Source organism: Caloenas nicobarica, chromosome Z (genome assembly GCF_036013445.1).
Source record: "Caloenas nicobarica isolate bCalNic1 chromosome Z, bCalNic1.hap1, whole genome shotgun sequence".
Classification (NCBI taxonomy): Eukaryota; Metazoa; Chordata; class Aves; order Columbiformes; family Columbidae; genus Caloenas; species Caloenas nicobarica.
The window spans coordinates 105,345,812-105,361,737 of record NC_088284.1 but is presented as its reverse complement, the minus strand read 5'-3'; the positions used below and the strand labels follow the sequence as shown (position 1 = coordinate 105,361,737).

General features: G+C 40.4%; 1 protein-coding gene across 1 annotated transcript in view; it reads left to right on the top strand.

The window, feature by feature from the left end:
* The window catches only part of DAB1 (DAB adaptor protein 1), a 439,744-nt gene that overhangs the window by 324,010 nt on the left and 99,808 nt on the right, over positions 1–15,926 (top strand). The window contains exon 3 of the mRNA XM_065656728.1: positions 2,960–3,162. Coding sequence (XP_065512800.1) covers positions 3,096–3,162 — 67 coding nt within the window. The 5' untranslated portion in view covers positions 2,960–3,095. The remainder of the gene's footprint in view (positions 1–2,959; positions 3,163–15,926) is intronic.

Here is a 15,926-nt window from a genome sequence, read left to right as displayed (position 1 = left end):
AACAAGGCACACAAAAAGATCGTTAGAGTGGATATGTGTAAGATGATGGATTTTTTTTTATTATTATTTTTTTTTTTTAATTGCAGCTAACAAAATTTTGTCTTTAGAGCAGGGGGAGAAATGTGACAGAACTGATCAAAGAAAATAGCATCTCATTGATAAAACACATGCTGCAATCCTTCCCACAGTTGGAAGAGCGCGGTGTTTAACAACGGTGACCTAGATTGGAGGAGACAATAAAAGCTGTTGTGGTGAGGAGCAGATTGGCTGCCGCTCTCATCTGGGTAATCAACGGCTGAAATATGGACAGTATGTGAAAGTTTACTAATGTAGCTTACATAAAGACTTATGCTTTTGGAGGAATTGTCTCTGTAGCAAATTCAGTTTGAACTATAGCTGGCATCTGACAGATGTTTGCGTGCTCCTTTACGAAGATTCCGATTACTTTATTCAAGGATCTATGAGCCTGCGAGACTGTGGCCTGATTAGGTTTTAAAGTAAATCAATATGGGAACCTGTCCAAAAATACACATGGATTTATTTTAAAAAACATCACTTGGTGGGATAGCCTCGAGGGGATATAGTGTTTGTGGAGAGTTTAAAATGAGATAACAGTCATATGTTGTTATTTTAAAATACTCGATGCCTTTCAGATGCTACTATTTCAACTATCCCGTTGATAGTAGCTGACAACAGGAGGTCACATTCTTGATGCTTCGTACCTAAAGGAGTCTTCTAGGACATTAAAACTTGCTTAACTCTTGATCCTGGGGTTCGTTGTGTTGGTCGGTTAGGGTTTTTTTCCCCCCTTTGTTTTGGTGTTATTATAAATGGCCCTATTATAAATATTTTTCTTTTGTTAAGTGGTTCGTGTTGCCACTTCTTGCAGTTACCCAGTTAACCTTTAGGTAAATACAAATCCAAATTCTAGAAAAATAAACCGTCAATCCAGCTGTGACTTGAGAGATGCTTTAAGTAAGTGCTATTGAGCTGTAGAGACGGATGCATCCCTACTGTGCCGTAAAACTGAATAATATTAAACTGGGTTGTACGCAGGGGGAGGGGAAGGGAATGGGGGTTGCGAGGGACATCTGTTCCCTGCAGCGCGTCCCTCCCGCTTTGCTGGGGGGATTTCAAGTGTTAAGCGCAGAGCAAATCCATCGACGGTGGGGTGAGGTGGTTCCCTGGCAGCGCCCAGACTGTGGCGGTCTGTGCTGGGACCGAGTGGGCACTGCACGTGGTGTCCCCACCGTCACCGTGCTCGGGGGAGGGACATCGCCCTCTCCATGGACATGGCCAGCGAGCACTTCAGATCCTGCAGGACTGGCTGTTTTGGGGCTGTTATCTCATTCCTTTTCTCTCTTTGATCCACCTTCAATTGCTTTGTCTTTTCCTACTGTTTTCTTAGAATGTTAATCAAAATGTTTTTAGTTTATTGAGGTATTCCAAGGGGGTGTATTTAGCAAGCGCTGCAACTTCGATGTCTGAGTTGCTTTATTCTCCCTCCTTTTTCCTCTGTAGCGCTTAACTCGGGCTCCATAGAGGAGGAACAGGGAATTTTGTATTTCAAAATCAGCTCAGCAGATTTTGAAGAGCTATCTTTGAATATTCTATAATAGACATACAGATTTGAAGAGCTTATTAAAGAGAGCCCCTGACACACTTCAGCAATATTAAATCACTTCAGATGATGCATGGCAGTGTAATGTTACTGAAGCATTTTAAAAAATGTTTAAAAAGCCTGGATTTGAAAGTACTAGTGGGTTCACAGCCCTTACTGTGAAAAGTGATTTAAACTGTCAAAATTACTTCAATGTTTGCAGTGTATTACTTTCTTAAATTACAGAGAAGGGACATTAGTAAATAAATACAATGGTAGTTAATCTCTGGCCAGCTAACCAGCTGATGTGCTGGGTTAATGTCTTTATTAAATGCTTATTTAATAACTGGGCAGCTGTTCAGACAGGCCAGATGGACTTCACTGTAATTGTGCTAATAACGAGAACTTTCTCACAAAAAGAAAGAGCAGTAAGAAGGTGCATTTAGTGAGGGAACATCATGACAAATGTCTGCAGGACGGTGTGGTCCTCTGCCCTCAACAGACCGGCTGAAGTAGGTGGCTCATCCTTCAAAGCAAGAAAGACCAGCAGTAAGAATTGGAGTAATGGTTTATTCTTTGCTTGGTTGTTTATTCTTTGCTTGTTCTTTGCCCCCACAGCCTCCTGCCTCCCTCGTCCGTTCATGTATCTCCCCAACAAATCCACGTCATGTAAAGCTCTATCTTGCTCCCTAAATGTTGTTGTTTTGTCCCGCGTAAACAGTCCTAGCCCATTTGTATTTTGTGGAAACTGTAAGGTTTAATTAACTGTATTTTCAGAGTTCTTTGCAAAAAATATTAGCAGATGGGTGTTAAGAATCACAGCTTTGTTTACATGGAGGCAGATTCTTTTATACTGGAAACACACTTATTATCATAAGCAAGAGGAGTGGTGAAGTGTGCTGTTCTCGGTACGAGTAATGAATACATTTTTCTTTTGCCTTTGTTTAGAACGAAAGCATCGAAAGAGCATTTGAAGAGTAAAAATCTGAAATTAGTATCTGGCAATATGTTTTTACCTTGGAATTATTGCATTTAAGAATTGAGTCCTTGCAGATTTCTTTGCTGTTGGGGACATTTCCAGCTACTTCCCGGATCATGGTCTTTGTCCTCCAGCTGCTGGTCCAGAAGTACAGGTCTTCTGTACACCTTGGGTGGTGTTTCTAGGCAGCGAAGACATCTCAGATACGCCAAACCATCACAAACAGGACTAGATGACTGTGTTTAAACATCAAAAATTGTGAGCAATTGACTTTGTAGGCAGAGAATTCACAGGTTTCTTCCTCAGTAAGCTTGCAGTGGCTTTTCTTTTTGATGTTTTAAACTCAGAAAATGACCATTACTTTTTGTTTCCTTCTTTAGCAGGACTCGAAAGGAGTCAATGAGATGAACTGTTGGGGTTATAGTATCTGAAAGGCTCAATTATTCTCTTGAAGAGACGTTCTAAATGAGCCTGACCGAGATCCTGGATCTGTGTGAAGAGGACTAAGGATATAGGATGTCAACTGAGACAGAACTTCAAGTGGCTGTGAAAACCAGCACAAAGAAAGACTCCAAAAAGAAAGGTAATGACTAATTTATCTTTATTCATACGTATTTCGTACTTTAATCAGCTCCTACATCAACCACCTTTTATGCGTCTGTGATTTTTCGATTATCTGTGCACTCAGTGAAAGTAAAATTTGTTAAGCTCGGGGGACGTCTGGTATGGGAACATGAGGTTTGATTCTCTCACATAAATATATCAAAATATATTTAAAATGTAAAAAAGAACTTCTGTATTACAGTTCATTAATTTTTACTCTCTATTGCAATTGTTTCATAAATGGAAATACAATTTTAAAAATTCCTCTTAGCAAAAGATAACTTCTTTTTTCTTTGTTGACAGTGAATTTTCTTCTAAGGGCTTTCTTTCTGCTTTGTTTTGAACTAACCAGAGCTTAAATGCCCTTTTTGTTACTGGAGGTTGAATCTTACTGACTTTGAGAAGTTACTGAGGGCTGAGTAGCAATCTGTAGAGAGATTAACTGTAATCTGGTGAAGGAAATATAAACCAGGAGGAGGAAAACTCAAAATTAAGGAGAAGCTATGAATAAATGCGTGGTTGGATAATTTCACATTCGTATTTACAATTTTGCATCAGATCGTAGGGCAGTTCTTTGGGCTGATAAGCGTAGAAATGGGACTATATGAATTGGTGCTGATGAATAGGAGTACTGAAAGATTTTATTAGGGAATTGTATCTGTAGATTTCTATTAGTATTTTTACTGCTTATGTTTTTAAGTACTGATGAACTTGGAGGCCAAGACCTTGAATTCTAGTGGTAATTCGTGCTGGTCTGTGTTTTTTTTTTTAAACCTGTACAGACCGTGAAATTGAGACTGAAAATGAATATGAGTTACTCAAATAAAATCAAGTAAAAAAGGAAAAATGATGCTTCATAGTTTTAATCCTGGAGGCAGCAAGATTTGAACTTTCACAGGAGTTTTTCAGTTTGTCTTCCTCTTTCTTTTTGAGGGTTATAATTTAGGCATTTACTTCTGAGGATTTTTAAACTTTTTTGAGACCAAAAATGTTCTCATCTTTGCTCATATATGTGTGTGTTGCAAATTTTACGTGACTTAGATACTGATAAATAACTTCTTCAACTTCTGGGCAGATATAGCTTTTGCCGCGACAATTCTACCAAACTGGTAATTAAGACCTTGTGTTTGCTCCAGCTTTTGTGTCAGAAGTCTTTATATTAGTGTTTTTTAAAAAGAGACACAGCAATTAAAAATTTTTGAACATTTGTTTGGGAAGATGGTTTAGAATCTTTATGACCACTCTAGGCCTAAACTCACAAGGAAAAAAATCTTTTAGGATAAAAGAGCTGTAGTTTGGAAAGGCAAAAATAGGGGAACTTGATGTAAATGAGAATGTGATCTGAGAGTTGTTCATCAAGGCAAGTAAAGAAAGTGAAGATGGTTTGGTTGTATAATCACTCAGTCTTTTTGGGCGGGCAAGAAATTAAAAAATGTCAGTTCTTTGCATTACAGATAATATCTTTTTGATGTGTGTCTCCTATGTTATTTCTTCTGCTGGAGGGGGAAACTTTTGAAAACAGCAAACAACCGTTTTAGGAATTTGGTGTTTATGTTAATAAAATATTCAGTATCCAACTTCTAAAAACATTTCCATAAATAGTAATAATAACTGAATGCTTCTCTGCACAAAATCGGATTGTATTCCCCAAATGGAAATTGTGAGAATTACTGCTGAGAAGAACAAAATATGTTGTGCGGCAGCGACCAGAGCTCCCTGCAGCGTGTGTGAGTATCGGGGGGGCTGGAAGGGACGGCGAACGGCAGTAGCTCATCTCCAGAATTCAAGGTGTACAATTCAGACAGGGTTTGCTATTCAAATCCCATGTAATGAAAGTCAAAAGAAACTTGGTGTGCTCATTTACTTGTCACTGAACTGTATGTATTTGCGTATATTTCAACAAATAAGCCCTGTATAGCGTGAATGACGGACACGTGAAAACCAGATTTTTTTTTTTTTTTTTTTCCCCAAGTTCATTAACTGCAAGCAGTGGCAGGTAGCAGGTACTAACATGAAGTTTCTAATGTTACTAATCAATGAGTTTGATTATGCAACGGAACTCAGAATTCCCAAGGAATTAGTCTTTGCTCTATAGACAGAAATTGCAGCTCTAATGTATTTCCAGTGCATCAGGTTTTGCAACCATTTCCATCTGGAGCAGAGAGGAACCTCTTCTGCTGTATTATCCACCATTCTGGTAACTCTCCTGTCATCTGCAGCTCACAGCACTGTGCTGAGAAAGAGCAGTAAGTTTGATAATAAGTTCCTAATGGAGTGTCTGTCCCACAGATGTATCAGATGTGAAGTTCTGGGGAGAAGGAAAGGAGAGAAGGATGAGATTGGAGATAGAGCACAGGACAGGGCTCTTTCCTGATCTCAGCATCCGTCTCCTGTGTAGTGCCAGCTAAACCTTTAGCTCTCTTTATATCTGTATAAGGATATAGTAAGGTAGTTTCTCTTAGTTGAAGTATTGAAATAATACAAAGCTAAATTCCTAAAGATTTGTAAGGAATCTCGATATAAAACGTCACAAAGAAAGGGTTGTCGGGCGTTGGAACAGGCTGCCCAGGGAAGTAGTGGAGCCACCATCCCTGGGGGGGTTTAAAAGGTGTTTAGATGAGGTTCTTAGGGACATGGTTTAGTGCTAGAGTTAGGTTATGGTTGGACTCAATGATCCTGAGGGTCTCTTCCAACTGAAATGATTCTACGATTCTATAAATGCAAGCTGCTGTTCTTATTGAAGTACAGTGGCCAAAAAGGAAACGATGGTTATTCAGAAAATGCGTCTCATGCATTTGTGCCTGCCTTGAGTTAAAGGCACTGTAGCATCATGAGCTAAGCAAACAATTTAATAACCTGGAAAAGTTAAAGGAAAGGGCCAGGAGGAGTCTCATGCAAATCGATGAGCGCAAATGCAGAGTCCTGCTGCTGGGGTGGACTGACCTGCAGTGAGGTGGGCTGTGTATTTGAAGTTCTTTTGTTTTGATTTTTGTTTGTTTGTGTGTTTGTTTTTTAATTTTTTTTAGGCTCTATTGCATAGATTACTGATTTTTTGGTGACAGAGAAATAGGTTGATTTCTAGTGCAGATGGGGCACATGACATTAATGCTCCTGCAAGGTTACAGATTTTACGGAATATTTCTTTTGTGTGTTGGGAATGCTCCTCTGTTCTTGTAGTCATATGCAAAGCAATTCTCTTACAAGAGATTATTCAGACATTTCTCATTACGCACAGTGGTTTTACAGCCATAAGCTTTCTAGTCGTAGTCAACTCTTCAGTCTCTCCATTGTCATCGGAGCTGGTTTATAAGACAGTGTTTGTTCCAGTGCTAAAGGATTATTACTACAGTTAGGATGAGAACTTAAACACAAAATCCTCTCAGAAGCTGCTATTTATGTAGAATCACAGCTATGAAACTCTAGTGTACTATAGGTAAATTCAATATTAACATGTTAATATTAATTTGCAATTTTCTATGTTAACGTTAGTACCCTGGATAATCTAAAAAATAGGCTATTAAAAAACCAAGTATTAATTTTGCCTTTTATTCAGTCCATATTGATCTGAGGGCAGGAGTTTAAAGACGCAGTTCTGGACACAGAGGTGACCCAAGCGCCTCCCGTCCTCTCTCGCTCTTTGCTCCATGTATTGGGAAGATGGTCACCTGCTGGGGACCCGTGTGGCATCCCGACCTCCACAGCCCTCCTTTCCACCCTTTACTCCATTTTAGGAGCTTACAGAACACTGAGTACTATTAGAGATTATATTTCTGTCATCCTCCACCTCCAGCCCTAGTCTTCATGCCGTTCTTGGCTGATAGCTACTAGTAAGCGGGTTGTAATTACCTTTTCTGAGAATGTGCTCAAATTTTAAAAGTCATCCTGAAGAGGTTTTGTGTTGCTCTTTAAAAGGAAATAATGCAAAATTTTCTAGCTCTATTCTAGGACTTTTTGGGTGTTTGTTTTTTTGTTTTGTTTTGGGTTTTTTTTGTGTGTGTGTGTTTGCCAAAAATCATGTGTTCTCTAAGAAGCACTTAGAGAATTAATGATTCAAGTAATGCTCTTAAAGGCTGATTTTATTTCATTTGTTTTTGTCATCCGGTTCATTGAGAGGTGAATAAAAATTACGTGTGTGTACCATTCACTATAGGAAATAAGAATTTTTTATTAGCCAAAGTTGTTAGAAATATAAACCACATTTGTAGTACATGGGGGAAAAGCCATTTTATAAGTGTGTATGGATTATTGAATCAAATTGAAAACATTTGAGCCTATTGGAACTAAAATTGATTTAGAAATCTCTTTGGGGAAAATGTGTTGCATTGATGGTGAATCCACACTGATGGCTGCCTTGGAAAATCCCTGCTTGCAAAATTAGCTTAATCAGGAAAACTGGAATGGGAGGTCAGTAAAGAAGAGCCAGGCTACCGAATCTGAATGCAGATCTGCATCTGTAATAAGACTTCTCAGTCAATTTTCAAAGTGACAGGGACGTTTAAAAATGGAAGCAAGATACAAAGAGGAGCTCGGGCATGTTGACAAGCAGCCTAATGATCTTTGATGCTAAAGATCCCCGTGGGTGAAATTCCCGTATTTAATAGGTTTTCGCTGCAGTGTATGGGAAACACGTGGCAGCTGGAAAGAGCTTTCCCAGCCAAGCCGGGGATTGCCCCGGCGAGCCAGTAGGAACCTGGGATTAAAAGGGGGTGTGATGCAGTGTGTCCCCACCAGAGGTAGATGCCGTCTCCGAGCCATGAGTTGGGCATTTTGTGTTGGCTGAATGAACGTACAAGTCCTGAAGCTGTGCTTGGGGGGGCAGAGCGAGAGCAGCCTCCGCTCAGGGACGTCTTTCATGCCAGGTGAGAACTTCCCCGCTTGCCCCAGCAGAGCAGAAGGCGTTGCCCAACGGCGCTTTCTTGGTGGTACAAGATGGGAGTTTGATCCTTTTGGGATCGGGATGGCAAAAAGCTTAAGTGTCCCATTTTATCTGACTGCTAATTAAAAGGAGAGCAGCAGCTCCGGGACCGTTCGCGTGTATCAGATTGTGCCCCCGGCAGAGTCACATCTATTTCCTGGGTCTTTTAAACTCTAATGAGAGAGTGGAGTCGGTCTTAACCATCTAAAGGAAAACCTTTGTGTCCCCAGAAGCAGAACTCTAGTCATACTAAGATCAAACAGGAGGTACCCAGTTAGTTTAAAAGCCTTTGGGGATAAGCAGCCTTTAAACAAGGTTATGTTTCGTCGTTATCGGTTTTCATCATAGGTGGCTAATGCTACCCAAGTCCTGTTTCGGGTTTCTTAGACCTCATTTGAATGTGATCTTTGGACTTATCATTGCTAAATTTGAGAGCGAGATGGAGACTTCTGGTTGCTGTGAAAGTTGCAATTTTGCCAATACGTAGAAATCTCGATGCAGTTTTTACAGGTTCATTTCCAGAGTGGAAATTCAGCTTAAATTAATAAGTGTTATGAACGATGATGGTTGACTTCTGTTTTTTTTTTTTAAATTTATTGTTATCGAACTTCTTTTTACATTACAATCAGCTAACGACAATTAAAGCATCATCACTGTAATGAGGCATTTCAAGTCGTCAGATTGGTTTAGGTTAGTTTATTTTTCTGATTACATAGCTAAGATTCATGGAATCCAGCAAAATTCAAATTTGATCTAAAGAGGAATGAAAAAGATACGCAGTCAGGAGCTTACTTCATTGATGAGGAGTGGATTTGCTTTGTTTCCTTGCAGTAGTTATGAGTTTTTCAATAATTTATAGATCAAGTAACAGCAGCATTAATTGATGCACTAATTGAGTCCACATGCCTGCCTTTAACAAATCTCTTTTGTGAAGTGGTTACTGACGATATTAATTGCACATCTTTTGAGTCTTGCTATAAGTTATGAGTTCATTCTCGAGTTGAAAGAGGGTGGGAAAATCATTAATTTTGACATTGTGTAGCTGTAATTAACACGAGTTATCCAATAACCTATCATAAATTAGAGAGCTCATGAATTCTCTTTTAAATACCGTGTTCAGCCCAAGGGGGGTCCATGGTTGTGTTAATTGCAGCATTCTTTGGGGGTGATGGATGTTGTCTCTTGCTGTGGTTAAAATGTTTATTGTTTTTAATTGCGAGACAGGTCTGCCTAAGTTAAGGTTGGAGCTCTGTTACTTTGCTCCTCAGCAGAGGAATCGATAATCTCTTGAGTGTTGAGAATAACATTTCCTGAGAGCGTCTGTTATGTTATGATTTCTCAATGTTTTAACAGTCGTCAAAGCATTTCAGTTGAAACTAGTAATTAGGAGCTTAATGCAATGTATGTTCCACAAATGATTTGACTCGTGTAACAGGCATTAAATACAGGTGGGTGTTAACTGCGCTGTACGTTAGGAAATCTGTGGGTTGCTGGCAGTGAGAATCACCTGGACATCCTCCTCAGCCTGGGCTGTACATTGTTCCTGGCTTCATCCACTTACACTATTAAATTACATCTGAGATTTGGTTAAAATATGGAGAAAAATGGGGGGGCTGAGGCTGCTAAGGAGGTAGACTTCCCAACAAGCAAATAAAGTAATATTCAGGGAAACTTTTTGTCTGCTTGCAGTCATTGAAAAGACTCACGGCAAAGTTTTTTATTAGGACATTTTTGAACAAAAAGTTTTGCTTAGAGAGTTCAGGGAAAAAAAATTCTGTCATGTAATGAATGTAACTGAGCAGGAGTGACTTAATTCATCCAGTTTAGTAGCTAAAATGCCTCTAGAGGTTTGGATTAGTGGAAGTTTCCTAATATGACTCACACAGAAATATGCTACAGGGACAAGTGTGATGATGATGATGATGTTCTTTTTATATCATTCTTCATCCAAAGATATTTGCTTGCCTAGTACACGTTAACAAATGACATTTCTGACAGTGTGTCGCGTTACGTGCATTTGAGCATTTCTGCTTTTCTGAAACATTTTGCCTTTCCCATTGACGTTATGGGAAATTCTGCAAGTAATAGTAGAATACGTGAGTGTTACCTCTGACCTGTACTTCACAGTGAGTATCAGCCGTGTTGGTTAATGCTCCCATTTTGCTGAAGGGAAATCAAAGACGACTGTATCGGGAAAATGAGCTTGATCCCAGCAATCTTGGAAGCATTAAACTGCTCACCAATTTCCCCTGAAATAAACAGATAACACTTAGCATTAATATCCACATTATTGCAGTGTAGACTTTTTCATACTACTAGGGAAAATTCCTTAAAACTTCTATAATCTCGTATAATTTATGGGAAGTAATGAGCTTTCATGACTTGTGTACATAGGGTGGAAATGTAAATTGATTTCAAAGATGGTTCAATCTTTGCATCAAAAGCCAGTGCTGATCTCTCAATTACTTGCCTAAGATTACACCACAGATCAGGGCAGAGCTTGATATGTAATCTGAGGGTCCTGTTTCTTATTTCGTGCTCTAACCAACACATCTCACTCTCTCAGTAATGATACCACAGTAATTTCATGAATCAACTTGTGAAGAAAAAAAGTGTGGAACAACATACAAGTTAAAGGAAACATGCAGGTTTTGGTTTGCATGTTTAAGCAGCCAGAAATAGACGTGTTTAGCTGAATATCTTAATAAATCGGTCACAAAAACTTTATTTGGAAAATAACTGTCCTTAATCTCCAGAGTCATGAACCTGTTGAACACTGATCACTTACTGTCAAGAATAACTTGCCCACAAAACTGATAGCCTTTTGAAATATACTGCGGCTGAATTTGTGAGCCTTTTATTTGTGCCTTATTCCTCTTTAAGAGCTCAAAGAAATATATAGTGAATTTGGCCAAGTAATAGGCTCAGACTCCCTGTGATAAAAAGGTCAATCCCAGACATTCCCTGGGCTCCTCAGGAGTAAAGAAAAGATGTGGCTGTGATCCTTGCAGATGATGTGCTCTAGCTATAGAATCAGTAGCATCATCATTTGCCATCCAAAATGAAGGATATAATATTAATATGTAATGTATTTGCGTTGTCCAACGGCACAGTGGATGAATGTGTTTAAAGTATAACGTTTCTCTCGAAAATGGATTCCTCTTATAGAGAAATGTGTCCTCAGAAATAATTACATGTTATTTGTATTATTTTTAACTAAACATTGTTATATATAATAGCTAGTGTTAGTGTAAAGATAGGAAAAAATGCATTTCTCTGCTTTTACAGTTGGTTGGTTTTGCAGATGAGACAATATAGTTTGTTTAACTAAATAATGTGTTTGTGTGGGTCTTTCGTATGAAAACAAAGGGCTGAATAAAAAGAAATTTTTTTTCTTTTTTTTTTTAACTGAGCCAATTCATAGTGAGAGCATGAGTAGGTGTATTATATGCAATTAATTGAAACTTTTTTTACAGTCCTTTCAATGTGTATTTTAATGTGAATGCCAGATGATCAGATTTTAATGTATATCTCTGGATTTTGAGCAGGCATAGCGAGTATAAAAAGAATCAAGGTCCCCTGCAATGGGAGCAGCAAGAAAGAGCATTATTATTTTTTTTTTTTTTTTAGAAACTAGCAACCAATGGCAAAGACAACTGAATGCTTTTGTTTTTGCAGGAAAGGAGAAATCAGAATACTTTTTGGTAAGTTTGCTCTCCCAGGAGTATGCCCCCAAAGATGTGCCTAGAATCCTGGAGTCCTGCATGAAATAGGTTTTGGACACAAAGGAAGATGTGTCTCTCTGACCTGACAGAGCTGGGTAGATGTGGAGACATTGCCAAGGGTCAGACCGGCTTCTGTAAGGGGCTTCTGGTCCCTCTGAAATTGTGGGAAATCAGCATCCTGGCAGCAGAGTGGTGGTGTAAAATAACCATACCAAAAGCACCAAGGGCATCCCTTGGTGTACCTTGGAAGTTTTTCTTCTCCTGTTCACCCACCACAGTGGTTTCTATTGCTGGTTTCCTGGTTCCTGTAATGTTACAATCATGAAGAACTGGATGGTAGCCTGGTGGTTTGTGCACGTATGATCCTGTTAAGTCAGGTTTTTTAAGTGATAAAAACATTCTTTCCCTGATAGTACTAAGAGTGCTTGTTGCTTAGAAATAGATAGGGTCCTAGGTTCAGAACGATTGTAAATTTAATGCATAAAGGTACTGGTCCTCAACAGCTGTTCTCTGAAGACCTCCATCATTAGGGATCACCTTCTGAAACCTTTTCTTGTCTTGAATAACTTCTCATTCTGCACTCAGAGATCATTCACGCCAAACCCTTGGCACCCCGCTAGCCCAGGGCTGCAGAGACACGTCACTGGCTCATCGCGAGGAGGAGCTGCACCACGTTTCACAGTTAGTGCTCTGTTGTGAGGCATTTTCCAAAGACGATGTATTTTCTGAAGCATGAAAGAAGGCAAGTCTTCCCTGCTTGAATCTGTGTAGCCTCTGTGAATAGAAAGTGTACGTGAATCCAAGCTGTATGGAGCAAATACTTTAACGCTCATTGACATCTTTCTACTAGTGACAATAGTGAGGCCAATGCTGATACCCCAGCATTGAACCAACCTGAGGTGTGAAGGAGGCCATCTGTCCATCTGTTGCTGTCTGTACAACTGTGTCTGGAGGCACTTCTGACATCTTACAAGCCCTGCTTTCCTCCTTCGATCCTCCCTGAACAGCCAGTGCCTCTCCCCATGACCTCTCAGCATAGATGAGGATCAGTGGAGTTGACTCGCTTCTGATTTAGACGCAGTGTTTATCCTGTTCTTCTTGCCCAGACTGAAACATCAAACAATAGAGGTTATCACTTATTTGCAAGCAGGTGAATTTACACACTTTATTGACTAGAATAGTGTTGGCTTTTCCCAGTTCCTTTTATTTGTGCTGTTGTGCAGTGCAGGAGGGCAGTTGCCAACACAATCTCCATTATTATTCTGACAAGAACAGAGTAGCTTTCACTTCCATTTCTTGCAGACAGCATTACTCATGGCTGCAAAACAGCAGTAAAAATAGCACGAGGGCAAATTACCATTTGGCTGCTGAGTTGTGAAACTGCCCTTCCTTGCTCCAGGTAGATGTCAAGAGTTTGAAGCTTGAAGTGAACGTGCAAACAGAATATGGTCTCCCTGGGCTTTGTGTCTGCTTTGCGATGCTTGCATTACAGAAGAAAAGAAGCTCTTGCTCTATCAACACAAAAGTTGGTATGTGTGGAACCAAAGATGTTAACATGATCGCGTTTCCAGGATCTTCCATAAGAGGTAATTGAATCTGATGCACTACAGGGCCTGGGCAATTCGTCGTCTTCCACGCTGATAGAACGCTGCGCGCGCTCTCGCTCTCCAGTTTTCTCCATAGGTGATGTTAGACATCCATTTTGTCCAGTAGCTTTCCCTCCTAACATCAGTTTCCTCCAGTTTTTGGCACCTGAACCTATGGGCTGCTCAGGTTTTCAGCTTCTCGCTTCAGTGGCTGGTGCTCAGACCTCTCCTCCTGCTTGTCAGCCAGTCTGAGCTGAAGTTCACCAGTGCTCCTGCACAGGCTCGGAATGGAGAGCACGTCTGCAGGGAGGTCCTGGCCCAGGAACGCAGAGCGAGCTCGTGGGGAAAGGAGACTTCAAGTCATGGGTGTACTCCTGGGTTGCAGGTCGGTGTTTTGGGAGGCTGCGATGTGCCTGTGGAGCACTGACGAACCTCTCGCCTCCATGATCTGTCCTGGCTGTGAAGGGCATGATTTTGCGTGAGGGTTTCCTGAGATAGCATTGTGTCCTCCTGCCTTACCACGAAGGGCCACGAAATTGGTGAAGGGTGTAGAGCGGAAGCTGTATGAGGAGTGGCTGAGGTCACTGGGTCTGTTCAGCCTGGAGAAGAGGAGACTGAGGGGAGACCTCATCATGGTTTACAGTTTCCTCACAAGGGGAGGAGGGAAGGTAGGAGCTGATCTCTTCTCTCTGGCGAGCAATGACAGAACGCGAGGGAATGCCAGGAAGATGTGCCAGGGGAAGTCTAGGTTGGACATTAGGAAAAGGTTCTTCACCCAGAGGGTGCTGGACACTGGAACAGGCTCCCCAGGGAGGTGTCACGGCCCCAGCCTGACAGTGTTCAAGAAGAGACTGGACAACGTCCTCAGACACATGGTGTGGACTGTGGGGTTGTCCTGTGCAGGGACAGGAGTTGGACTCAACAGTCCTCGTGGGTCCCTTCCAACTCAGGACACTCTATGGTTCTACCTGTAACCGACCTCAGTGGATGCAGCTGAGGAAGGTGGGAGATCCTGGCAGTGGTTTCAGTCATGGTAGGATGTCCTGCCTTGGGAGAGCCCTGCAAAGTTGTCCAAAAGCACAGAAAGCTCTAGCCTTGACTTCATAAATATGAATGTTCCACGGCAGGCTCTTCTGCAAATGATGGGAGGAGCAGCTTTCTCTGGAGTCAACTTGCTTTTAATGTCTACTGCATTTTAACTACTAGCAAACGTTGAACAGCTAATCTATGATCTATAATTACACCTCTTATTCTTTTAGTTTAGTTAGGTGAGAAATTGTATAGTGAAAAGGATTCAGGGAATGAAAGGAAATTAAGCATAGTAAGTCTTTTGAGGTTAGCTATTAATTTCATTTTTAAATATGAAATTGCCATCAAAGTCATAAGAGGGTAATATTTGCACATCGTGATAATGTGGGCTAGCGTGCTGATAACTAGGTGGAAGGCAAAACCATCAGTAGTAGTTGACTGAGTTAATCTTTTTTTATACCTTGTGTTGCCTGTATGAGTTACACATTGAACTCAAATGTACAAAGTCACATAAAGTGAATTAAATGCATCAGGGAAATTGGACATACTCTATACTTGGGCATGGCTTAAGTTTGCTATTGATACTGTTACCTATGTGTGTTTAGTATTTGCTATATTTACTAGTGTAGGGATGTGTATGGCTTGCAGGGGTTTTTTTAAGTGCACAGACTCTGAAGTGTCTCTTTAAAAATAATGTGTTATGAGCCCTTCACAGTGAAACTGGATGTGGAAGAACACAGACTCTACTGTCGTGAGCATGTCAAAAAGATGGCAATGCTAGAGATCAAAATGAAAGCTACCTACAGAGCTCTTTATCTGTCTCACCTATTTTCTTTCTCTTTGCTAGACTGTAACTAAAGCAAAATGCTATATCTACACTTTATATTTAATTGTGTTAAAGGGACGCTGAGGCTATAAGGTTAAGCACTAAAATTCTAAGGAAGCACAGACTCAAAGTTGCCTGTGTAAGCCTAATTTAACATCCCTTCAGGATATACATTTTCATACAGTTTTTAATGAGCTGAGCTCATATTGCTGTTTCCTGGAGACCTTTGCCCTGTTCCGTGAATGGAAGGACAGTGGTCAGGGAATCTGCTCCATCTGGTGCTGCTTTTTATGCTCAACAGTCAAGATGGAGCTGCTTTGTTTGCACAGTGTTCCGACACAAATGCGGATACGTGGATGTTGATAGGAGCACCAGAACATTTTAGCAACATTCTTTTCATATATACTTTAAAAAAAAAAAAGTGAGAAGCTAGTGACAGGTAGTTGTGGGTTTTGTTGTTTGGGCTTTTTTTTCGGGGTGTTTTTTTGCGGTTTTGTTGTTGTTTGTTTGTTTTTTGGGGTTTTTTTTGAATGATTTTAAGAAGGCAGTCTGATAAACAGCTTTTTCAAAAGGTCACATCATAGGGACATGAAAGGAACAGGGAAGTATTTCTGGAAGAAGAAAATAGTCAAAATATCCAAGCTGGCAGTGGTGCTTCAGTGA